This window comes from Vanacampus margaritifer, chromosome 15, assembly GCF_051991255.1.
Source record: "Vanacampus margaritifer isolate UIUO_Vmar chromosome 15, RoL_Vmar_1.0, whole genome shotgun sequence".
NCBI lineage: Eukaryota > Metazoa > Chordata > Actinopteri > Syngnathiformes > Syngnathidae > Vanacampus > Vanacampus margaritifer.
The window spans coordinates 5,432,279-5,455,475 of NC_135446.1; the positions used below are offsets into that span (position 1 = coordinate 5,432,279).

Genomic DNA, 23,197 nt, shown 5'->3' on the forward strand with positions numbered 1-23,197 from the left:
TTTTCTTTCTTTTATTTTTTACATTGTTTAATATGGAACTTTCATGTTATGTATTTATATCTCGAATAAAGCCTCTGCTGATCTGTCATTGCACATACCCCCGAAATACACCTCAGGTGTACGTCATGGAAATAAAAATCCGTAACACCTTTGGAATATTCTACTAGATACAACGAATGTCTAATTTCATACAGACTGTATAGCTTTGAAGTAGAAAATAAATAACATTTGACATTTAAAAAAAAGCATAACGGCGGCATGAGTGAGAAAGCAAAAACGCCACTCATATTTTGGCACAACTGTAACAAAGTGAGAGATAAGTTCAGAACAAGAAAGTGCAAGTGTACCAGAGCTAAGAGATAAAACCTTTGCAAAACAGTACCATGTAAACCTGAGATTCTACAAGTATGTTATTATTCGGAGACATTTGCCTCCTTGTGTTAAAATAAAAACAGTGAAAAAAAACAGTGGCCATCCACATTTGCTAAAGGAAACACAGAAGTGAACGTCAAGAGAATACACATTGTGACAATTCTGTTTGTGCTCTGTGCTTGCGTGTGTGTGCTTCATTGGAGCCCACAATTGCCCTGAAGCTTACGTAGTTGGCAGGTCAGGTAGAGAGAGAGAAAGAGAAAAAAAAAGATTAGTGGTGACAATGTTCTTGTGAAGGCACCCGCAAGCTCGGGAGGTGTTTTGTTTAGTTTTTTATTGTGCAGGTGTCGGGCGGATTGAGGTGAACCCACCTAATTAGAAAATTACTGTGACAACACTGTATTCCGACATTTAACATAAATTAAAGTACATCTGTAAGTAAATTGAGACAAGCTTGTCATTTCAGTATTCATCTTACAACATTTTTTGTGGGTGGTTAGGGTGGGAAACACTACGCTATGCTAATCTACAAAACAATTTCAAATGTTTTCAGACACCCTGGATATTTTTGGGATTTTCAAAATCCCATCCCCCTTAAAAAAACACATTAAAAAGAAAACGATCAAAATACCAAATAGACAACCGAACGCGCTTTGTGAAGACAAAATGTGTGAGAACGTAAAGCTTTAGACTACAAAGTTCACCACACACTTATAGAAAAAAGTACGGGGTCCAACCAGCACCCTTGTTTTCAAAATGACGACATAAAAACAGGACTAACTAGTAACAAGAATTTGGAGATGTGCATAAGAGTGGGAGCCGTGAAAGTGGTTGCTACCAGATGTTGCTAAGGCAGGGGTTCTCCTCAAACTTTGTTGGGTCAGTGGAAAAAAAATTTTAAGGACCCCTTTCAATCATATTCGTGGGGGAAAAGGATCGTTTGGGAAGTTTTTTTGTTTTTTTTTAGCTCAAAAACATTTTGTTATGAGAATATTAAAGTCATATATGAAAAAAAGTTCTTTACAAGGACAAATTTTAATGTGAAAAAATGTCGCATCTTACGAGCATAAAATGGGAGTTTTCAAAGTCGTAACCTTATGATATTAAAGGCAAACTTTACCGACAGAAAGTCAAATTTTAACAGGTGAATCTGTACATACACCATTATAATAAAAAAATAGGACTATATTTTTGAAAAAACATTGTCATGTTTCATTCTTGTAATAATACGCCTTTTGTTCTAAATATATATATTTTTTTGTTTGTTTTTTGTTTTGTTTATTGATAATGCATCCCAATCATTTCAAGGGATAAAGGACTAATTGGTTTATTATGCTTGTTCATTTGGCGCACTGGTCCCCATATGTAGATCAGCTCTTTTTTTTTAAATGAATATCATAATAATTTCATGCCAATTATTTTATGAACCAACCCCAAAGCTACTGCTGGCAAGATCCAAGTTGGAGAACCCCCCCTTTAACTAAGGAACTACTACCTCAGTTCTTGGTCACCTTGTCTGTGTGTGTTCGCAGTCGTCGTAGGCACGTCTGTCACGCTCCCCACCCCCCCGTCACTGGTCCACCAGGAGGCCCTCCCACTCGATGGGCTGCGAGAACACCTCCCTCTCCAGCCACATCTCGTAGCTGTAGTGGAAGTCGTCGGGCAGGTCCACGCGCTGGCCCAGCACGCTCTGCAGGCAGTTGTCCACGGGCGCAAAGTCACCATTGCGGTTCTTGTCGTAGCGCCGATTGTTGAACTTCTCAATGCTTTCTCGAAGGGCGCACTCCTCCGCCTGGAAGTCCCAAGGCCGTGCGTCGATGTCTGGAGGACGGAGACCGCTATTACTAGTGTAAAATACAATTATGTGTTCCTCTACTACAGAGGTGGGCAAAGTATGACCACTACGGCCCACTCCATTCTATTTGTTTGCATATTGTCACCTCAGACTGATTAATTAAAATACAGAAATCTAATATTGAATAATTTAGTTAATTGATTTGTTGTATCTAATAAAATGCAAAATAGTATCAGAATGCATTTCTAAAGTTTTTTAATTACAATAAAATATATTGTAAAAATGAAAAATTTCACATTTATTTTATTAAATAATTGTTGATCTATTGTTAAAAAATAAATAATCCTGAAAGAAATACTTTTTGAATTAAATCATTGTTTGATCATAATTACAACAATGATAAATAACATCTAAAAATGAATATGTATGTATATGTATAAAATAAGATTATTTTTAACAAAATAAGTAATCTTACTTTTTAAATAATTGGCTACTTAATTCATTAATTAAAAAAGCAATACAGTTAAAAAAGAAATTATGAGTTATTTTATTAAAAATGAACTACTTTACACAAAATATTTATAAAATAAACAGTTTTCTTTCAATTAAAAAATCCAATTACTAGATGCAAATAATGAAGTTTACAAAATATAATTAATTATTATATATAATTAAAATAAACAATAAATAAAGAAATAAAGTATTCTAAGTAATATTAAAAAATGAGTGTCATTTTATTTTCAACGTATTTCTAAAAAGGAAAAACAAATATTAACGGAGATACTGCTGTTTTCTTTCTTTCTTTTCCTTTTTTTTTTTTTACCATTCCCGTAGGCCCAGTCGTCATTGAGCCGGTGGCGGACTTTCTGGTAAATGGCTGACATGGTCTTCATGTTGCTCTTCCTCCATTGGCGGCCCAAGTACTTGGTCTGGATTTTGAGCAGCTTGAGCACGTACAGTTGCATCATGGCCTGCTTGACCTTGAGGGCTCTCTTCAGGATGGGGGCTGACTTGAAGACCACCAACATCTGACCGGGAACCAACAGAGCATGGAGACGGTGGTTGAATCTTGTGTTTTCTAACTTTTATTGCGCCACGATGCATATTTTACATTGGAAAATATAATATCCCACATGCACAGTATATGAGTGAGGCGTATTTGTAGTCGACTTCCCATTCGGTACACTCTAAATAGTTGGGCCAAAAATAACCCAATATGGATCAAAAATGGGACCGACCCAACTTTTTGGATATATAATCCACATTGTTGGGTCATATGAAAAATAATAATTTTGTACAGTTTTTTTAAAACTCATATTGGGCTATTTTTGACCCAATGGACCCAAAACTCATCAAAATGGCTGCTATTAAGTGCAGATTTCCGCACTAGTTGGGATTACCCAGATGCATATATTGCATTGAATGAGCTAACCATGGTCCGAGAGTGTTTCCACTTGGTCAACTTGTTGAGGATTCTCAGCAGGTTGATGCAAGAGAACAGATTCCTCCAACAGAACTGGTTGTTGTCTCCAGCCTCCTGATAGATAACACAACAAGCACCCACAACAGAGTGACTTTTTTTTTTTTTTTTTTACGACTTTCACACAGTCAGGCGCAGGCAGGCGTTTGGACTCACCAGGCTCTCGGCGGTGAGCTCGGGCATTTCATGGACGGCGCAGTGTGGAAAGTCCAACACACATATACTGCATAAAAAAAACACAACATGTGATATGGCTTTGAATTAAAATCCGATTTCAGATTTGAATGGTTGCTTGAGGGGTCGGAGAAGTTGCAAAATGTAGCAACTGGGGATGTTTCATAGCACTTTTTTTTTTCAGACCGACAGCAGTACGAGTATTAAATCTGTCCAAGTTAAAGCGTTAACTCATTGATTAATCACAGAAAATTATTGCATTAATCATGTAATAACGCAGATTAATCACACTACACTTTTGACCGCAGATGATCCTTTGGCTTGACAGCTGATGGTTACGTTAAAGCAACACTAAGGAACTTTCAGTTTACGTTCATTATGGCGACGCCATATGGACAAAAGCGGTAATGTTATGCCTGAAGGAAGACCACATAACGAACGAATGGGTAAAGGTGGAAGTGACGTATGCCATAAAGCAGTCGGCACATTTGTATTTTTTTGTGTGGCACTGTTCCTATCATCCTCTTCAAAGTTGCTTCGTGCCACTAAAAATGATACAGATCGCCTCAGGCCATGGCAAAGGTACCAGTCAACTAGTTTTAAGTCGATGTTTCATCAGAAAAGCTATGAAAATATTTTATTGAGGTTGAAAAGTTTCTTGGTGCTACTTTAAAGGTAGCACAGGTTGTGTTTGAGCAATAAACATACTTAAATGCATTAAAGTAAAGCATTTAATAAATGTTTGCGTATGACATTCAGGATAGTTGTTCACGTCAAACTACTGAGGTAATTTTTTTCCGCCCATTTAAAATTCTGCAAGTAATTAACTAATTAGAAAAAGAGACGAATGAAAATGTGCAGTGGATCACAAAATGTTGAAGATGTCCTCTTAACATTAAATGTTGAAATAATTAACACATAACAGGTGCTCCTCAAATTTGAAAGAAAAAATTGAGGTCCTACCTGTTTTTGGCACTGATATAAGACATGATGTTTTGGTTGAAGAACTTGAGGATGAGTGGGATGCAGTTGGCAAACACCAGATGCTGGGAGACAATCTCAAACTGCAGGAGGAAAAAAGTCATTTTGTAAGTTTTGCGTCACGTTTCTCAACTTTAAAATGAATACATGACGGAACATTTGGCCTATTTAAACAGCTGCAGTGGCTGTGCAGTCTCAACCTGGCAGCAGAGGGCACTATTACTTCAAAGCCTGTTCAAAACATGGTAGAGAAATGTTTACTCCTAGTAACAAATTTGCCGCATGCTTCCATAAGTGACATGGTCCAATAAGACGAGAGAAAGCTACTTTATCAGTTGGGGCAATATATCTTATTGGACAATGAGCAAACAGGGTGCTGATGCAGATGCTGCAGCGAATATAATATTGCATTCTGCTGACGTAGCAGGCAGGCTGAGGCAGGGAATCGGGCGAGTTAGAACGGAGGTCCAGGAAAAAGAGGATGAAAGTAACTGCAGGTTTGACCGTGTAATCGCAGCAAATGGAGTGGACGAAAGACAGGCTGGAAGAGGTGCGAGTGTGTCACCACACCTGGTAAACGTGGTTGAGTTTCAAGTGTTTGAGGAGGAGCAGCAGCAGGGCCGAGATGGCCTTGACGATGATTTCTTTGTGCCGGTTGACATCAATGCCCAGCTTCATGCTCTGCAAGACCGTGATGCTGCAGCCAAACACAAACGCAAACACGTCACGGCGTTCATACACACACACATACATACACATGCTGTTTGTGTTCATCGCGATATCACAATTAGAAGACGGGCATTTACGTCATCAAGTTGAATTCATCATTGATCTATTGTAAATAGTAATGAAAAATATTAGTAAAATGGTTAATTTCACAGGCATTGTACATTTCCTTTGTGTAGTTCATGAATCATTGGTTGATTATCGCTATGTTCATTTCAAATAATGAAATAAAACAATTATAATAGTTTGCCAGGTTATTATCAAAATACTTTACATGCACATTTTAGCTTTTTGTCTCAAATGTGTTGATTAAATGTATTTATGTGTTAATATCTCATTTTGAAAATGGTTAATTGATTTAGTGTAATTAAAATGAAAAACAATATTAGAAAAAATATCTATTTCACACAGACTTTCAAATGTCTTAGTTTATTAAATAACTGGTTGATTAAATTGTTTATGACAATGAATTAAAAAAAAAGAGAATGAATTATAATTTAATTATTAAAATGAAGTAGTTTACATACGCATTTTAGCCAATTTTTTTGTCCAAACGGTCGGTAAAAATTTCTAAAATTATAAATTTTCTTCGTTATTGATTTTCAAAAGAATTCATAAAAAAATAGGTTAACTGATTTATTGTAAAATATCAAATTTACATTTACGTTTTATTCATTTAAATTTTTGAAAAATATTGTAACAAATAATTGGTTTAATTGATTTGTTTGGACTAATACCATTAAAATGCACAAGTAAAAAATATATAATTTTACATAACACATTTTATAAAAAAAAAAAAAAGATTGATTAAATAATTTGCTGAGTACTCAACTCTTGAGTAGTCACCAATACATATACTGATAACATTAGCACTTTTGATACATAAAATCTTACCAAAAAAACAAACATAATTTTTTTTTTTTAAAGACCTATATATTCCAATATCGCATCCTTAAAATTGCATAAAATTAATGGCAATCTTCTCATTTCTAGTTTCTGATCGTTAATTAATTAAATAAATTATAAATGATAACATTAAAAATGAAAATTATTATTTGCTCGTCAAAATATACTATTTGACACATGTTTATGTTTTCAACCCACTCCTTTCTTCTTCATCTCCAAATGATGTTGCCCATCTGTGCCAGTTGTGGCCTCTTTAATACAAAGAATCAAAGTCCGCTGCCACACTTACGGCATCTCCTCAGGCAGCACGTCGGCGAGGATGTTAATGGAGTCCGTTTTGGCTTTGGAGGTCGGTGCGGCGGCCAATAGCAGCTTCAGGAGGGCGATCTAACACAAAAGCAAACATACTTTCACCGTCCCAGCCATCCGTTTTCTCCACACGTTGGAACCCCAAACCTCAGAACATGCTAACCCACCACTCCATCACCAAGCTGCCCTACTGACACCATTTGGACCACTTGATGCCTTTGAACAAAACTCACCACATACTGGGAGAGATTTGGAAGCATGCCCAGGTAGAGCATCTCTGCAGGCGTCTCTTCAACCTCCTCCTCGCCCTGCGTTGTGGTAAGTGTAATACGATAGGGACAAAAAATACTACATGACAATTTGGGAGAGCATAATGAGAAGTAGAGAACATTTATGAGAAACTCACCAAGCTTATTGGACACTGTTGTAGCTCCTCCTCGCGTTTCATCTGCACTTCGGCGATGGACACGTATTTGTGCTGCACGAAAGAGTGACAAGCATGACCAAAAACGTTCAGTTGCATAGAACTTTAAGTATACTTAGTCATTAATTAATTAATTAATTAAATTATATTATCTGACAAAATATTGTTACTTAAAATAAAATTGTCAAAAAAGATCATTCTGCTTATTTTAAGATAGTTAACTACTGTTAAAAGCCAGTTTTAAGTGCTCAAAACAAACATTTTCCACATTTTAAGATGACTAACCAACATCAAAGGCCCAGAACTGGGTTTCTTAAATTGAATTTGCATAATCTAGTAAGAAGATAAATAAAATAAATAAAATTGGGGGGGGGGGGGGGGTTATACAAGTCTGAAAACAATCAGACAAAAGTCAATATAGTTCTTTATTGTAGGTATTTTTCTTGTAAAAAATCTGTTTGTTATACTGTTGTTTACTAAACTCATTTAATTCCTTTTTCAATAAAATGCACTACCAGCTCCGTGGTCTAGTGGTAGAGTGTCTACCCTCAGACTGGGAGGTTGTTTTTATTTGTTATTTTTAAGAAAATAGTTGTATATATTACAGCTTGAAAAAAGTAAATATTACTTGTTTTTAGTCTAAAAATACTATTTTCAAGACCGCTGTGGTTGTTATGGGGCTAGTATTATTTTTTTATTTTTCAAAATCTTAAAGATGAATTTAGGTAAAAAAATTCTTGTTCTGTTGGCAGATAATTTTTCTTATTTGAAGTAATAATTTTCCTTTTTTTTACTATATTTTTTCTTAAATTTCCTACTGTCCTTTTTGGAGTGTAAAACATTTGTATACATTTGTGGGTTGCATAGGCAGGAAGTGTTTTTTGTATTGGTCTTAAACGTTTGAGAACCACTGCATTAAAAAGACAAGAGTCCCTCCGTCACCTGTTTAAGAGTCTTTACGCTCTCGTGGATGGGTCGAGGTAGGCCTACGAGGGTCTCCGTGTCACTGCAACACATTTCACAGCCAACCTTAGATCGACTATTGGCATAGCAATCAATCAATTGTGGGTGACGGAATACTGACTTTCCGAGGGTAAAGCCAATGAACTTGTTCCGACTGGTCTCCAGGAAGTGCTCGATGTCCTTCTCCCTGCAGGTACGCGGGACACAGTCATGATACATTTTGTGAGCACGGTGCAGTGTTGCCACAAATAGCAAAAACACGCAATAAATGAAAGCCACTCAAAAACAGTTGCAATTTCCAGTTGATACCACAAGATGGCAGCCAAGCACTTTTTTTCCTATTCAACAAGGCAATGGTCTGACAATATGAAGTTCCTCCTCTAACCTCAACATAGTTGCCCAAGATGCCATGATGATGCCAAAGCACAACAACAGAAAATCTGCAAATGCCAAACCTTGAATATGTGGGGATTCACACTAACTTTCTGGACCGAAATTTTATTTACATCATAAATGAGGTTCTAAAATTATTATTTTTTGTTTTTAAGTTAAAATGCATAAAATATTTTTATTAAAAATATTTTTTATTTTTATTTTTTTTATGAAGATAAAATTGTAATCGTAAAATAAATAACAAAAATAAAACAAAATAAAATTGTAATAAACATTTTTACACTTGGATTTAACATTTATATATTTTCTGGAAAAAAAAGGTTAACTAATAATATTAAAATGAGATAATTTTAGTAATTATCATATTTATTTTATAATTATGTAACTATTCTTTAATGAATTGTTCCAAGTATATACCAGTTTTACTATTTTTGTTTTTACAAAAAAGTTACACGTATTTAATGCGATAAATTAATAAACAAATTAATAAAAAGTGAAGAAATACATTTTTACTTTTAATTACTTTGATATATTTATTCAGTATATTTAAAATTGTATACTTTACAATTGTTTTTCTGTGATACATGAAGAAATACATTTACAGCAATGACCTACTTTTAATATTAATTATCAGTTAGCCATTTTTTTTCAGAAATTATAGACTGTAAATGTTTACGTTATATAAATGTAATGTATATGTAAAAATGCCCTTTTTTTAAATCAATGATCCAGATTAATAAGAAATGAATTTTAAAAATAAATCTGTTTTAATAACTAATTAATACGGTATTAATGTAACAAATATTACATTAGACTTTCCACGAGCATAAGCAGGCCTGATTAAAGTGTGATCTAGAGTATTCTTTATTTGTAAATAAAACTAGAAGGGGAGAGACAGGAAAATCATGACACACAGATGGAGAGCATATTGGTGGAGATGAAGCTGAGAGGATAAAAAAAAAAATCTTCACACATGCAGATTTCAGGCGTGAAAGTGTCAGCCAAATGCAGCTCAATTCAAGCTGTGTGGGTGGGAAGCATTCGTTTTCAAAGCAATAGAATGTTTTCATCAAACCTGACTTTTGGGGCCCAGGGGAGGCCCTTGGGGAAGTTGACCCTCTCCGTGGGAGGCCGAAGAGGAGGCGGCGGAGGCGGCGGCTGGATGATGACGTCGCGGTCCAACGGGTCCACCTCGCCCTCGATGCCGCTGTCGCCGTCCTCTGGGTCCTCGTCGTCGTCGCGGACGTCGTCGTTCTTGAAGGGGTCCCGCTCGTTGTACGTGTCCAGGCTGTCCTGTTTGACCAGCGGCTGAAGGCGGGCGGGGGGAGGGAAAACAAGCACTTTGGTTTACAGTCTTTGTCATGCAAATACTTCATGCACAAGCATAGCCATGAGAGAAATCAGTATTTTCAACCTTACCCGAAGCAATATTTCATAGATAGCATTCTAATATTAAAAAGGAAGTCAAGTAAAAAAATGTCAGGGTTTAGCTTGCTAATGTCACGTGACCAAACCCAGGAAACTGGTGAGCTGTGATTGGTCGCAATCTAACCACTTGGGCACTGTGATGTCATTTTCAGTCGACAGCAAGTGGCAAAATGTCTTAGACGGGGGGGAAAAAACGGGTTTCATTCATATTTCACAACGACAATATAAACCAGAATGCCGTGTTTAGACTAGTGGGAGCGCATCGAACAAATTACTGTAAATATAATTTTTGACTTGGCATCCCCTATAATGTTTAACAAGGTCAACTGCAGGGAAAAATGTATTTAATAAATTTTGGAATAACAAATTGTGAAATAACAAATTCCAAGAAGCATGATATGTACATGTTAGTTTTTTTCCCTTTTCTTTAAAAAAAATACAAAAATCTATATAAAAAAATGACTAAAATAAAATAAAAAAGTTTTTATGTTGATATTATGGTGTGCTGCAGTTTGTATAGAAATGCATTAAATCCAATCCTTTTTGGATGTACTCTTCTCTATGTAAATGTGTTTATTTAATTTACAGTCAAGCACCACTATTGGCGGGGCATTTGACCTAAAATTAACAGAAATGCGGGGAATAAAAATTTAAACTCAAAAATTCTTCACGTCACTGATAAATGTATGATTTCTATGAAAATTGGAAAAATATATATTTAAAAATATATATAACAAAAACTGTGAGTTTGTAGGGGTCAACTGCAATCTAAAAACTATGTTTTTCATGTCATCAATATGGAGTGTTATGTGTAAAATTTTGAGGGGGAAAAATGAATTCAATCCCTTTTGGAATAAAGTTGTAAAATAAAATGTGGAAAACAGTAGAACAGTGAATGCTTTCTGACTGCATTCTATAATGTACATGCAATATCTTTGTCTATGTTATATATATACAGTGCTGCTCAAAAGTTTGTGAACCCTGCAGGCATTAAAATAACCTTATTAAATATTTAGTCATACCCAAATGTACAATGTTGTAATTGAAAATAATGGACTTGAACAAAAAGAATGATAATATTGTCATTCATTATTGAGCAAAAGTTGTTGATTTTATATATATAATGTAGAATTTTGACAGCTAAAAAAAAAGAAGAAAAGGGAGAGGAAGAGAAGAGCTTGACCTTTTGAATGTAAAGAATTTCCAAATGGGGAATGGGCAAAATAGACCAAATATAGGTCGAATGTCATGTTAATTTTTTTGCAGCGGGAGTTGTAAGTAGCAATGTATCAAAACAAAATAAACAAACACAACAAACACACAATTAAAAAAAAAAGAAGCAATATACAGTTACTATGAACTATTTCATTCAGTCCTTCAACTTACCATAAATCTGCATTAAAACTGCAAACAAAACTCATTGTAAATGCACTTCAAAAACGGCCTTCCACATAAATACTATTGGAAACGTGAGATACTGTAAACAAACACACACACACATTTGGGGTGGACGTAGTGTGCTCTAATGAATGAGTGTGGCAGTAGTGCAAGCAATCAGGCATGAGTCAGCGCTGTGGCCGTTAGTGGAGCCGGTGCGGTGGATGGTGTGCAACTGGTGGGATTCACTAAAGAGGGTGCACTAGTAGACCACAACATTCTCTATGAAGAAGCCATTCCTGCTATGTGGGGAGGATGCTTTTTTTTTTCCAGTAGAGACAACTGCATTCACTGACACCCATCAAGAAGGCGAACTGTCATCCAAACACAACAAGCTTGAAATCATCAGCTCATCTTTTTGATGAATGCATTTCAATGCCCCTCTCCACCCCCCGATTCCGTGTCTACAGTGCATGATTGTGTTGGAGATAGCAATGTGATGGACACTGCATAGTGGCGTAGGTGGGAGGGGGATGCTACAACTTTCTTCATGGGGCGGTGGCACCAGCGCCAAAGACAATAAGCCAGCAAGGCAGCCCCGCATCTCAAAATCCTGCACCGAGCAGGTGGAAGAAGAAGAGAGATCAAAAGAGGGACACAAATTGGAAAATGAAAATGCAGAATAGAGAGGGAGGAAGAAAGACAGATTGGAAGGAAGGAAGATTTAAATTAGAAGACCACCAAGATTTGTGTTGTGAAATGATTTTGTTTCATTTTCGGCAGGTGCTTTCTTTTTACAGATGACCTTTGAAATTCTGTCCAGTAACTATAGATGGAAAATAACCTTTTGGCTAACTCTGGCACATTTATCGTACATTGATTAGCCTTTTAATGCACGTTGTCCCTGTTTACTAAATGAAAGATTAAATTTTCAATTAGATTGGTTTTGATGAGCATATTATCTTCGGAATTTAAGATAAGAAACCCCGCTTCTTTTTCTTTTTTTTAAACAAAATGTCAAATAATTTTAACAAACATTTAGAAATCCTCTTGGGTCTTTACTGTAATTTGACACATTAAATGAATTATTAAATTGATTTAAAATGTGATTTGAAAAAGGTTAAATTACAATTAATAAATCAATTATTTTTTAAATGGGCAATTTTACAAATTCTATATTATTTAATCTAATGTATTTACTAGTGCTGTCAAATTGAAAGCGTTAACTGATAATCACCAAAAATTCTTGCATTAATCATGAATTAATGCAGATTAATCGCACTATTAATTTTGACCATAGATTATCCTTTAGCGTGACAGCAGATGGCTACGTTTAAGGTAGTACAGGTTGTGTTTTAGCAATAAAAATAATTACGTGCATTAAAGTAAAGCATTTAATAAATGTTTGCAAATCACATTTAGAATATTTATTCATGTCAAAATATTGGGGTCATTTTTTTCCATTTTAAATTATGCAAGTAATTAACTGATTAGAAAAAGAGCAGGATGAGCGTGTGCAGTGGGTCAAAAAATGTTGAAGACGTCCTCATAACTTTAAATGTCAAAACAATTAACACATAATCGGTGCACTTAAAATTTGGCGGGAAAAAAATTGTGATAAAAAAGCCTTTTTTTATTAAACTATTAATCGTGATTAATCAAAATTTTAAGATGTGATTAATCTGATTAAAAAATTTAATCGTTTGACAGCTCTAGTATTTACTTATATAATTTTTTTAAAACAGAACAAATACAAAATAATTCATCTGAAATTTTAACCATTTCAATGATAATTGTATTTCAAACCAATTAATTAATCAATTTGAAATGTAATTTTCTATAGAATGAATCAAATAATTGAATGATTAACTAGTTTTGCTTCTCCAATCTATGAATGTAGAATTCTGGTTTTGTCAGAACTGTGTGGAAACACGACTTAAATAAAGAGAGGAAAAGGCAAATTGATGTCAGTGTTGGTGCACGGGGCGTGATTGCTTGTGGTTAAAGCACAGGAGGACAAAGGGAGGATGAGGAGGAAGGCAAAAGGAGGTGAGGGGAAGGAGTGCAAAGAAAATGCAAAACAAAAAGAGTGAATTTGCGGGTTAAGACCTGCTTCTTGGGAAAGGGACTGTCTCCTTCCAAGCTATCAACAAAGGCACTCTGTGGGGACACAAGGAATGAGACACCATGAGGGCAATTAGAGGGCCAGCCTGTTTGCGAGCCTCATTTGGGCTCAATTATTGTGGGATGAGTTAGAGAAGGATCGCGTTCGTGGAATGAAAAAACAACTCTTAGTCTTTGTTAAGTGTGTATGATGTGTTAGCACTAACAATGTTGCTTAGGCTGTTAATTAATATGGGTCACAGTCTCTTGTACCCGGTGTCCTGTGCAATAATCTCTCACATATTTGCAGTTCACCACTCATGAATTCACCCATTTGTGGGGGGTTATTTCTGTGGAGCCGATCCCCAGTCATTTGCTGAAAAACTTGTGTATGTTTTTTTTTTTTGGTGTCCTTTCTGAAATGCCCTAAGATATCTCTAAATGTCTAAATGCAAATGGGAAAGCAGTGCAGTAATTGGTGTCAAGGAAGTACATTGGGAAGTTACGGATTTGTTTTCATGGGTGAGTTTCAAATAGTATTCAAGTGTTTTGGGTGAATAGTTCCTGGTATTTTACGGCTTAATATATTAATAAAGGCGATTTTATGACCATCTATTACTTGAATTTTCTCTTTACCACAGTTTCACATATGCTGTACTATTTCCAAACGCACCCACGATGAGGAAACAGTGGTTCTGAGGGCGTGACCTTGAAGTATGGCTATGAATTTCAAAACGCAACACTTATACATCAGGTTTGCATCCTATTGTTTTGAATTTTTTAAGCAAATTTTCTGAAAATGTGCAAAACGGACATGCGACTTATGCCCGTTTCCATCTGTTCTTCTTTTGCGAATATTGAGAGGGGACTCGACCTCTGTAGGTGGCGGTATACACCATAGAGATGTGATCCACCAGTAATTTAAAAGAAGAAGACCAGGAAGCGACTGCGCCGTGCGATGACGCCGTATGAGTTTTCTCTTGTAATACTTGATAAACCGTAGCGTTTCTTTGTTGTTTTCCATCTAAAATTGCATTACTATTCGCTTCTTCAAAAAGATTTCTGTTTCGTCGTCCTTACTTTATCGTCCGCCATTGCTTTGTGTCTACAAACGTACGTGTGACGTAATTTCCGGTCCAAACGTGTGTCGTGTATCCGGTCTTGTCAGTGTTTATTCGCAAAACCTGTTTCTGTAGCCAAAATTCAAATACGCTTCAAAATCCACCCCCTCTAAAAGTAAAAACTTTTTTGCGAATTTTCGGCTCTTTTTTTAATTTTTCGTGTTTATATTCAGTTTTATTTTCGCATTTCTTAAAAATTAGAATAAAAATGGGTGAATGGAAAGCTAACTGTATTTTTTGTTTTTTTCTGCTTATTCATTCAAATAAAGCAATCAAACATGGAGAGAAGGCAAAAACTGTGACCTGTGACAAAGATTAAATTAAATGAAATTGAAAAAAAATTACGGAAGAACAATACTGCTTTTCATTTGATTTATTATGTCGCTATTGTATGCTGTTACACAGCACAATACTGTGCAGAACTATTTAAACCATTATTTTTTCCGGCATGTTTTTTGGAACACATCAATGGCATTCTTATTCATTTCAATGGAGAAAGTTGATTTGAGATACAAGCATGATCACAGAACAAATTATTTTTTTAAATCAAGGTACCACTCTACTTCCTTGACACCAATTACTACTTTACTATTCAGACAGGGCTTTGGTGGCATTGTCGTGGTGCAGATAGACTGAAAAGTAAATAATTGGGGATGGAGGCCCAACAGGGAAAACAACAGGAATAAGTGAATCCATGAATAAGAAACAGCAAAAAAAAAAAGGTTCACTTCACTCTAAGTGTGCATGTGAGTGTGTCTCCAGTGTGATGTGTTGTTGTTTGTGTACCCTGCGACTGCGCCGCCCTCTCTTTTGCTGCTGCTGCTGCTCGATGAGCTCCATGGCGGAGGCGGGCGGCGAAGCGGCTCTCATGGCCCGCACCACCTTGATGCTGTCCTCAGGGAGCGGCGGCAGGTTGAGACGCTGGCGACCACGCACCTTCATCTCCTGCAGATCCTCGAAGCCCCCCAAGGTGAACTGGCAAAGCAGGAAGGAATTTTGTTGTTCACTAAGTTTAAAATGTATTTGTCTTGATTTTAGCATGTTGTAATTGATTGTGATACAGATGAATGTGCTTCTTCAAAAGTACATGGGAAGAGGACCTTGAAAAAATATTGAGTCGCGGTATTGTCGCTGGGGTAATTTCAAGATTAAATTTCAAAATCATTCAGCCTTACTCATGCGTCTTACTAACCAAAATAGTCTTCCATAAGAGAAGCAGTACTTTCTTCATGGGGAAATGCGGCGCGTTCATGCTGCAGAACTTGGTCACCATGGAGAAGAGAAGCAGGGCAAAAGGCTCGCCATTGTACAGAGGTGCACCTGAGTGACAGCAATATGGTGAGATGAAAGGCAGACTTCACCCTGGACTAGTCGCCAGTCAACAGAGACCAACATTCTACCCACCGAGTTCATTCTTGAAGGAATCCCTGGCCGCTGTCCACTCCGGTCTGTCGTCCTCCATCTGAACACGAATGGTCTCCACCATCAAGTACATGATGCTGAGCAACACTCTTGAGAGAAAAACAAAGCTTTTAAAATGGGAAGCAATTAACAAGGGGTGCAATCATGGAAGTTTTAGCACTTTGTTCACTCAACTCACTCGGCAAAAATAAGCATTATGTTGCATATCATCGCTGCTATGTGAAAAACACTTTTGTCCATTTTTTTTCTTTTATGTTATAGGATGTCTTGTACTCAGTTTCATCAAAAAAACGTAAAAATAAAAAATGAAAAAAATCGCCGCTGCTATGTGAAAAACACTTATGCCCATTTAAAAAAAAAGGTTTTAGGGATATCTGTACTCCGTTTCATCCCAAAAACGTAATAATAATAAGAATAATTTGTCGCTGCTATGTGAAAAACACTTATGTCCATTTTTTTCTTTAATGTTTTTGGGATGTCTACTCAGTTTCATCCCAAAAACGTAAAAATAAAATAAAAATTAAAAAAAAACGTCGCTGCTATGTGAAAAACACTTTTGCCCATTTTTTTCCCTGTTTTTGGGATATCTGTACTCAAGTTTCATCCCAAAAACGTAAAAAATAAATAAATAAATAAAAAGTGTCGCTACTATGTGAAAAACACTTTTGCCCATTTTTTCCCCCTGTTTTGGGGATATCTGTACTCAGTTTCATCCCAAAAACCTAAAAAAACAAAAATAAATAAAAAAGTGTCGCTGCTATGTGAAAAACACTTATGTCCATTTTTTTTCTTTTATGTTTTGGGGATGTCTGTACTCAGTTTTATCCCAAAAACGTAAAAATGAAAAAAAATGGAAAAAAATTGTCGCTGCTATGTGAAAAACACTTATGCCCATTTTTTTTTCATTTCTTTATGTGAAAAAGACATTTTTTTCTTCATGTTTTTGGGATATCTGTACTCAGTTTCATCCCAAAAACTAAAAAAAAATAATTAATTAACAAATTAATTAACAAATTAAATTGGCGCTGCTATGTGAAAAACACTTATGTCCATTTCTTTTTCTTTTATGTTTTGGGGATGTCTGTACTCAGTTTCATCCCAAAAAGCAGCAACGATATGCTGAACGTGGCAACCAAGAAGTTGTGTGTGTAATATAATATAATATAATATAATATAATATAATATAATATAATATAATATAATATAATATAATATAATATAATATAATATAATATAATATAATATAATATATGTTTTTTGTGCAATGTAAAATGATTTGACATGATTTTATTTCTGATAATTTGCAATTTACAAAAAAACAACTAAATAAATCATAATACTGCATAGAAAACAGGAAAAATTATTTTAAATTTAGCAATTAGGTTGGAATTTGATGCGTTAAATGAATCTGTATGAGTTCTATTTTTTGGCTTGACCTACTGTGATAAATGAACTTTTGTCGAACATTTTAATGTAATGAGATACATCTTTCTATGCAAGTGTGTGAGTGTGGATGTATAAAATGTAAGTTGTGTCAATAATCCTCACCTGAGTTCTGTGCTGTCTGCAAGGGAGATGGCGGGCTTTCTCACTGCACTGCTGCATGCTTGACTGTTACTGCAACAAGCATACAATGCATTTTTGCATAATTATCTCATATGTCCCATTGAGTAGTCTGCATCATACAGTGATCAATACAAATCAACAGATCTCAGAACCTACAAACAATTTTCCTTCTCCTCACTGCTGTCACCAGACATCCTATATATTATTACGCAGCATCCGTCTCTAGTTTGTGCATCTCTTTTAATGACATTAAGGCTTCCTACTCACTCTATCTCCATGGTGAGAAGCTCCAGTAGGGCTGTGAAGATGCCCATGTCGTACAAGAGGAAGACGTTGCGCCTGGACCAACGAAGCACGTCCACCTCAGCGTCACATTCATCGAACACTCCTGTGACACCAAACAGTCACATTACAGCGTGCATGCACTCTAAGCAGAGGTGGGAAAACAAAAAGATATATATTTTTTTTAAAAAAACAACTCTGATACCGGACACATCTATTTACCGGTAAGTAGAAAAATAAAGTATTTGTATTTCCCAGCATTGCATGCCTGCTCGGACTTACGTACCCTGAGCTAGGTAGAGGATGGCCCGAGCCACCTTCAGTCGCTTGTCACGGTCGGTCACCTCCAACGCGTCCAGTAATCTCATCACGTACGTGCGCCGGTCCTCCGCGCTCAGATCGATCCACCGCTGGCCTCGAGCTGTGTGGCGGAAGATGCGGTCTAGGTTATTTTCAAGGACACTTCCTCCACATATCAGTGAGTTATCAGTCCATGGCACTTTTGAAAGGTACTATGCAAATATTGTATATAGACACTACAGTGGATTTAAAAAGTCTACACACCCCTGTTAAATTGTCAGAATAATTTACACATCTGATACCAAAAGAGTTGTTTAAATTGTTTAAATACTGATGAATAAAAGGGCTCCAAATAAAGGGCACTCTAGGGAACCTACATCAGAGAGGATATTATTTTCCCCACCTTCAACTGCTTAAAAAACAGCTGCGCTTTGCTTTGATGCGTCGAGTCTCATCATCTTACAAGGGCTTAAGAGGGCAACATGCTTGCAAGATTTTTACCAAACACACCATGGCTTCTGAAGTCTTCCTCAAAGTAGTCTCTGTTCAGGGCAAACTCGGGCTCCTCCGTGTAGCTGTAAAGCTCTGGAAAGGACAACAATCAACATGGGAGCAGAGACCACAGTCAAAACGCAAGTGGATGCTTGCTGTTACTCGCTACGCAGACCACTGGTGAATAACACTTGTCAGTGACAGAAAGTTAACATGCTTATTTTTAATGTTAATGCTCCTTTGAGCGGGCGTTTGAAAGCTGCCATAGGCAATGTCATGGCCAGTACAGCACTACTGTCTACAAATTGTTTATTTATAGGCTTGTCAAAAGCATTCAGAAAAATTATAACACATTGTATTTTTTAAAATGGCCAGATTTGCTGTCATTTGAAGATAAGTTAAAAAAAAAAGTGTACATGTATTCAATTAAAATAACTTTAATGATTAAAAATTTTAAAACAATGAACATATTTTTGTCATTTCTTAAAATAAATCAATTACATAACTACATCTTTTAATAAAAAAAATAAATTAAAAAAAAGGGAGGTACAGGGGGCTGTGGATGCCCACCTTTGCACGCCACTGTACAAACATGGAAAATCGTATGTTGCTTTATTTATCTAGATTATTTTTTATTTTAAAAATTAAAGTACTAAATTATATATAAGATTAATGCTAACATCTATTTAATCAATTATGGAGTAAATAAATAAGTAAAATACTTGAGAACTTTGCTCGCCCCTTTAAAAAAAAATTGTCCAAATTGGTACCTGAGAGTTCGACCATGAGCGCGTCCGAGTCGCCGTATTCAAATTCCAGGTTGGGAGACTCCATGGAGCTCTGTCAAGGGAAGTAAATGTGAGCACACAACAAGATAGGTGGCACAGCAGCTTATCACATTTTACAACACCTACCACGCTCGGACGCAACAAATTCCGCCTTTACAGCGATGTTAAAGTGTAAAAACAGTGACACTAAAATGCTTCTTATGCAGTCTTAAGGAAAAGAGAGGAGAGAGCGTAAAGCCAGTGCAACAGGAAGTAACCATCTGCTCCGGGCAATGCAAACGAGTTCCAGTAAAGGTTTGACAGTATGCAAATTTAAATGTGCAAATATACAGACTATGCATACAGTTCACTCCGTACGTCATTAGAACATTAATAGTAGAAAATAACGAGGACGGGGGTATTGATATTGTGTTTGTGGATTAAGAATGAAACTAACTAATCAATTTTCATCCAGGTAGCTACTGTTTTTGGGCAATATTGCCCTCTGTTGTCGATCGAAATTAACGTCACAACCGCGAGCTCGCTTGCGAACGTCACGTGACCAAACCAGGAAAGCAGATTAGCCCTCCCCCCAAACAAAAAAACTTACATGCACAAAAGAAGCAGCATATAACATATTAGAAACATTAAATATATAGCAGTATTTAGTGTACAACAAGGGGGGGGGGGGGTCAATGCCAGGGGGGGTTCACATGAATTCAAATACATTAGGGGTACTAATTAAATGTAGCCATTTTCAGCCTAAAAAAAAATACAATTTTGTCTATAATTAATTTAATAACTTCATTATTTTCCATGTACAATTAATACCTTTAAAAATACATTTTGCCATTTGCTGTCGACTGAAAACGACGTGTGCGCAGGATTTATCGACCAAGCATGGCTCAGTTTGCTAACATCACATGACCAAACCCAGAACACAGGTGAGCCGTGATTGGTCGTTACCTGAGCTCTTAACACCTGTGATGTCATTTTCAGCCCACAGCAGCATAACTAAACTTACAATCGTCATGTCATCAACCGTTTTGAATATTAAAATATTGTGTCCACACAAGCACAGATGTTCAACTCTAGCACATCTGAACATGCAGTGAAGACACACACACTCTCGCCTGTGGTCATATGTCACACAGACAACACATGACAGCAGAAAGGCACTTGAATGAATGAGCCGTGAGCGTTGTATAGGTTTGAATGCTGCTGAGGCCAGACAGTATCAGCATCAACACAGGGCTTTGGTACTAAGTGCTTTGGCGACCTCCTCCCCCCAAAGACCCCCCTGAGCCATGGTCTACACAGGCCTGGGAGACGAATATGCTCCAGTTCCCTCAAATGGGTGATGCTTGATGATGTACAGGTTTTCACAGCATCCATGGTTCTCGAGTGCATTCAATTTGTTTATTTATTTTGAGGGGAAAAACAATAATGTTTTGTTATAGAGAGCATGCTACTTGCCAGAGCAATAAAAGGACACGGCATCACGCCAAAGATGTATATTTAATCAAACAGGATTTGGACCCTAGCCAAAAGTAGCCTACTTGGAAGTGCATGGAAAACGTTTTTTTGTTGTTTTTAACGCACCTTTTCTTAAATGGATCGATATCTCTGGTGCTTTTCATATAAAAAAATTTCATTAAACACAACGGTAAAAATAATGTGTGGACACAGTACAGTTTCAACTACTACCTGAAGTATTGAAGGCTGGTTTCAGCAGCCTTCATGAGTTCCAAATATGTAAAATAATGCCAGTATCAACACTCGCTCATTTCTAGTTTTATTAAAATATCACTTCATTACATAGTAACGAGAAGTGTTTAACATTACCGCAACATTTTAAATTTAACAAAATACATGAATTTTACTAAAACAATCAAACTACTATTTTTTTTAATCCAATTAATTACCTAGACACAAAAGACACTTTTGAAAATGTAACATTTTTAATATGAAGATAAAAATGTACTAAAACAATGCATTAGATTGCAAAAATAAATAAATAAAATAAACAGCCAAAACACCAGATCATTCGAGGATAGAGGTACTAGAATTCTTTAATTCATTTATAACAAAAAATGTTGAGTAGACTTAAATTATATATATATATATATATATATATATATATATATATATATATATATATATATATATATATAATATACCGATTAATCCCGTTACGAATCTATAAATTGATTATTGCGATTTATTTATTTTTACTCAAATTTAGAAAATACTAATCAGTAAACTTGTACACTGTAAGATTTGTATGAAAATGTATTTATCTAAAAATTCAGGCTGATATCTGAGCCACTGCATTTAACAAACAGGTTTCAGTCTGTTTCATGTTTGAACAGCACTGAAATAAAATATTAAGGCTTAATGTTCCATTAATATAACATTCCTCCATGCTTAATGTGTGAATGCTAACCCTAAGTAAGACGTTTTGTTGAATATTCCCATAAAAAAATGTATGTTTAAAAATCGATTCGGCCACATATCAAATCGATTCGAGAATTGCGCGCTGTAATATCGCGATATATTGCCGAATCAATTTTTCTAACACCCCTAATATATATATAAAATAGTTTTTACCAAAAGACTGCCTGATAGGAACTTGAAGATTCAACAAATGCACAAATTTGATTAAATGTTTAAAAAATCCAAGATGTTTTTTTTTACCATTAGCTTTATGAAATTTAAAAACTATGCAAAATTAATAAAATGATTGATGAACGAATGAATGAATGAATAAAAATGAACGTACATTTGTACAGACATTAGAATCCTTTTTTTTTTTAATTGACGTCAATGCAGGATTAGCCATTCTTGACAATGGATGCCTTTCAAATCAATCGTGTGACCTTTGCAGTGTACAAACTAGTTCAAAAACTTAATTGAAAAAGGTAGCATTACACACACACAGCACAGTTATTAATAAGATTCATGCTAAATTATAGAGAATCCACAGATGTAAATATTACATGGTATCCATACACAGCACGCTGCCACATTTCACCACCTGCAGTCTCTCCCCACATTGAGCAACACTGCAGGATTACGAGCGAGGTTATTTTTAGAGCCGGTCGCCAAATAACCTCTCAAGTGTGCCTGTCTGCATGCATGCTTTCGAGACAGCCGCGGAAAGGGGCGTGCAGCTGTCCCGAAAAAGCTCCCCAGCAACAAGCACGCCACGAGAGATGGACAAAAATGCTACCGTTTTCGACGGACGCGAACGCCTCTCCAGGTTTTTACCTACCTCGGACTCCTTCTGCTGCTCCTTGAACGCGTCTTTCCCTTTCGATCTCAGCCTGTCGCCGTTGTCATTGAGGTTATTGAGCAAAGGGACCTCCATGTCCTCTGCTTGCATCTTGCTGGGGGCGGGGGGCGACGCGGGCTCACGCGCCAGTCTCGGAGGACAAGCAGGGACGAAAGACGGCGCTCCGCCGGCGGGAGGACAAGTTGGAAGCTTCTCCTTCCTCGTTTTTGCGACCCCCGCCTCCGCGTTAAAACGTGTGTTGGATTTGTCGTGCCCGCACGCCTCAAGAGGGCGGGGGCTAGACGGGGATCGCAACAGAAAGTCGCTAACCGGCTGCGTAAACCCATTCGACACATAAAAGCTCTACAACCAACCACTCGTGTCTTATAATCAATAACATTGATTACAAATTGAACTTTAGACGTCATTCGTGGTTAACATTTACAACCAATATTGGCACCTGTGATTAAGATGCTTGAATACCAAAGATGAAGTCGAACACTTGGGTTGAAAATGACTTCCCCCCCCCCCCCCCACCTACA

The 23,197-nt window shown here is 36.4% G+C and overlaps 1 protein-coding gene across 5 annotated transcripts; it reads right to left on the minus strand.

Annotated features, from left to right (window-relative positions):
• Positions 1-11: 11 nt before the first annotated feature.
• On the minus strand, positions 12-22,905 carry strip2 (striatin interacting protein 2). 5 transcript variants are annotated; one of them, XR_013288388.1, is made up of 23 exons: positions 22,656-22,905; positions 19,385-19,454; positions 18,633-18,707; positions 18,109-18,243; positions 17,808-17,928; positions 17,523-17,591; positions 15,957-16,063; positions 15,745-15,872; positions 15,339-15,527; positions 13,438-13,488; positions 9,599-9,831; positions 8,252-8,317; positions 8,110-8,173; positions 7,150-7,221; positions 6,977-7,051; positions 6,724-6,821; positions 5,373-5,499; positions 4,785-4,885; positions 3,804-3,870; positions 3,600-3,704; positions 2,991-3,195; positions 1,884-2,193; positions 12-593 (listed from the first exon to the last, which is right to left on the minus strand). XR_013288388.1 is itself a non-coding variant. In XM_077544713.1 (22 exons), exons 1-22 carry the CDS (start codon positions 22,764-22,766, stop codon positions 1,943-1,945), a joined length of 2,520 nt encoding a protein of 839 aa, XP_077400839.1. In that variant the 5' UTR covers positions 22,767-22,905; the 3' UTR covers positions 12-1,942. The 5 variants fall into 5 exon arrangements, 4 of the variants coding, with proteins under 4 accessions (XP_077400839.1, XP_077400841.1, XP_077400840.1 ...); XM_077544713.1 differs by having other exon boundaries at positions 12-2,193; XM_077544715.1 differs by lacking the exon at positions 22,656-22,905 and adding an exon at positions 19,529-19,821 and having other exon boundaries at positions 12-2,193.
• Between the last annotated feature and the right edge of the window lie 292 nt (positions 22,906-23,197).

Excerpts from the sequence above, each read along its gene's own strand:
- strip2 (XM_077544713.1), bottom strand. The coding sequence starts at position 22,766 with ATGCAAGCAGAGGACATGGAGGTCCCTTTGCTCAATAACCTCAATGAC. Across the intron at positions 7,222-8,109 it reads GCGTAAAGACTCTTAAACAG|CACAAATACGTGTCCATCGC; the intron begins GTGACGGAGGGA and ends TCTTTCGTGCAG. Across the intron at positions 3,705-3,803 it reads AGCTCACCGCCGAGAGCCTG|GAGGCTGGAGACAACAACCA; the intron begins GTGAGTCCAAAC and ends GTTATCTATCAG.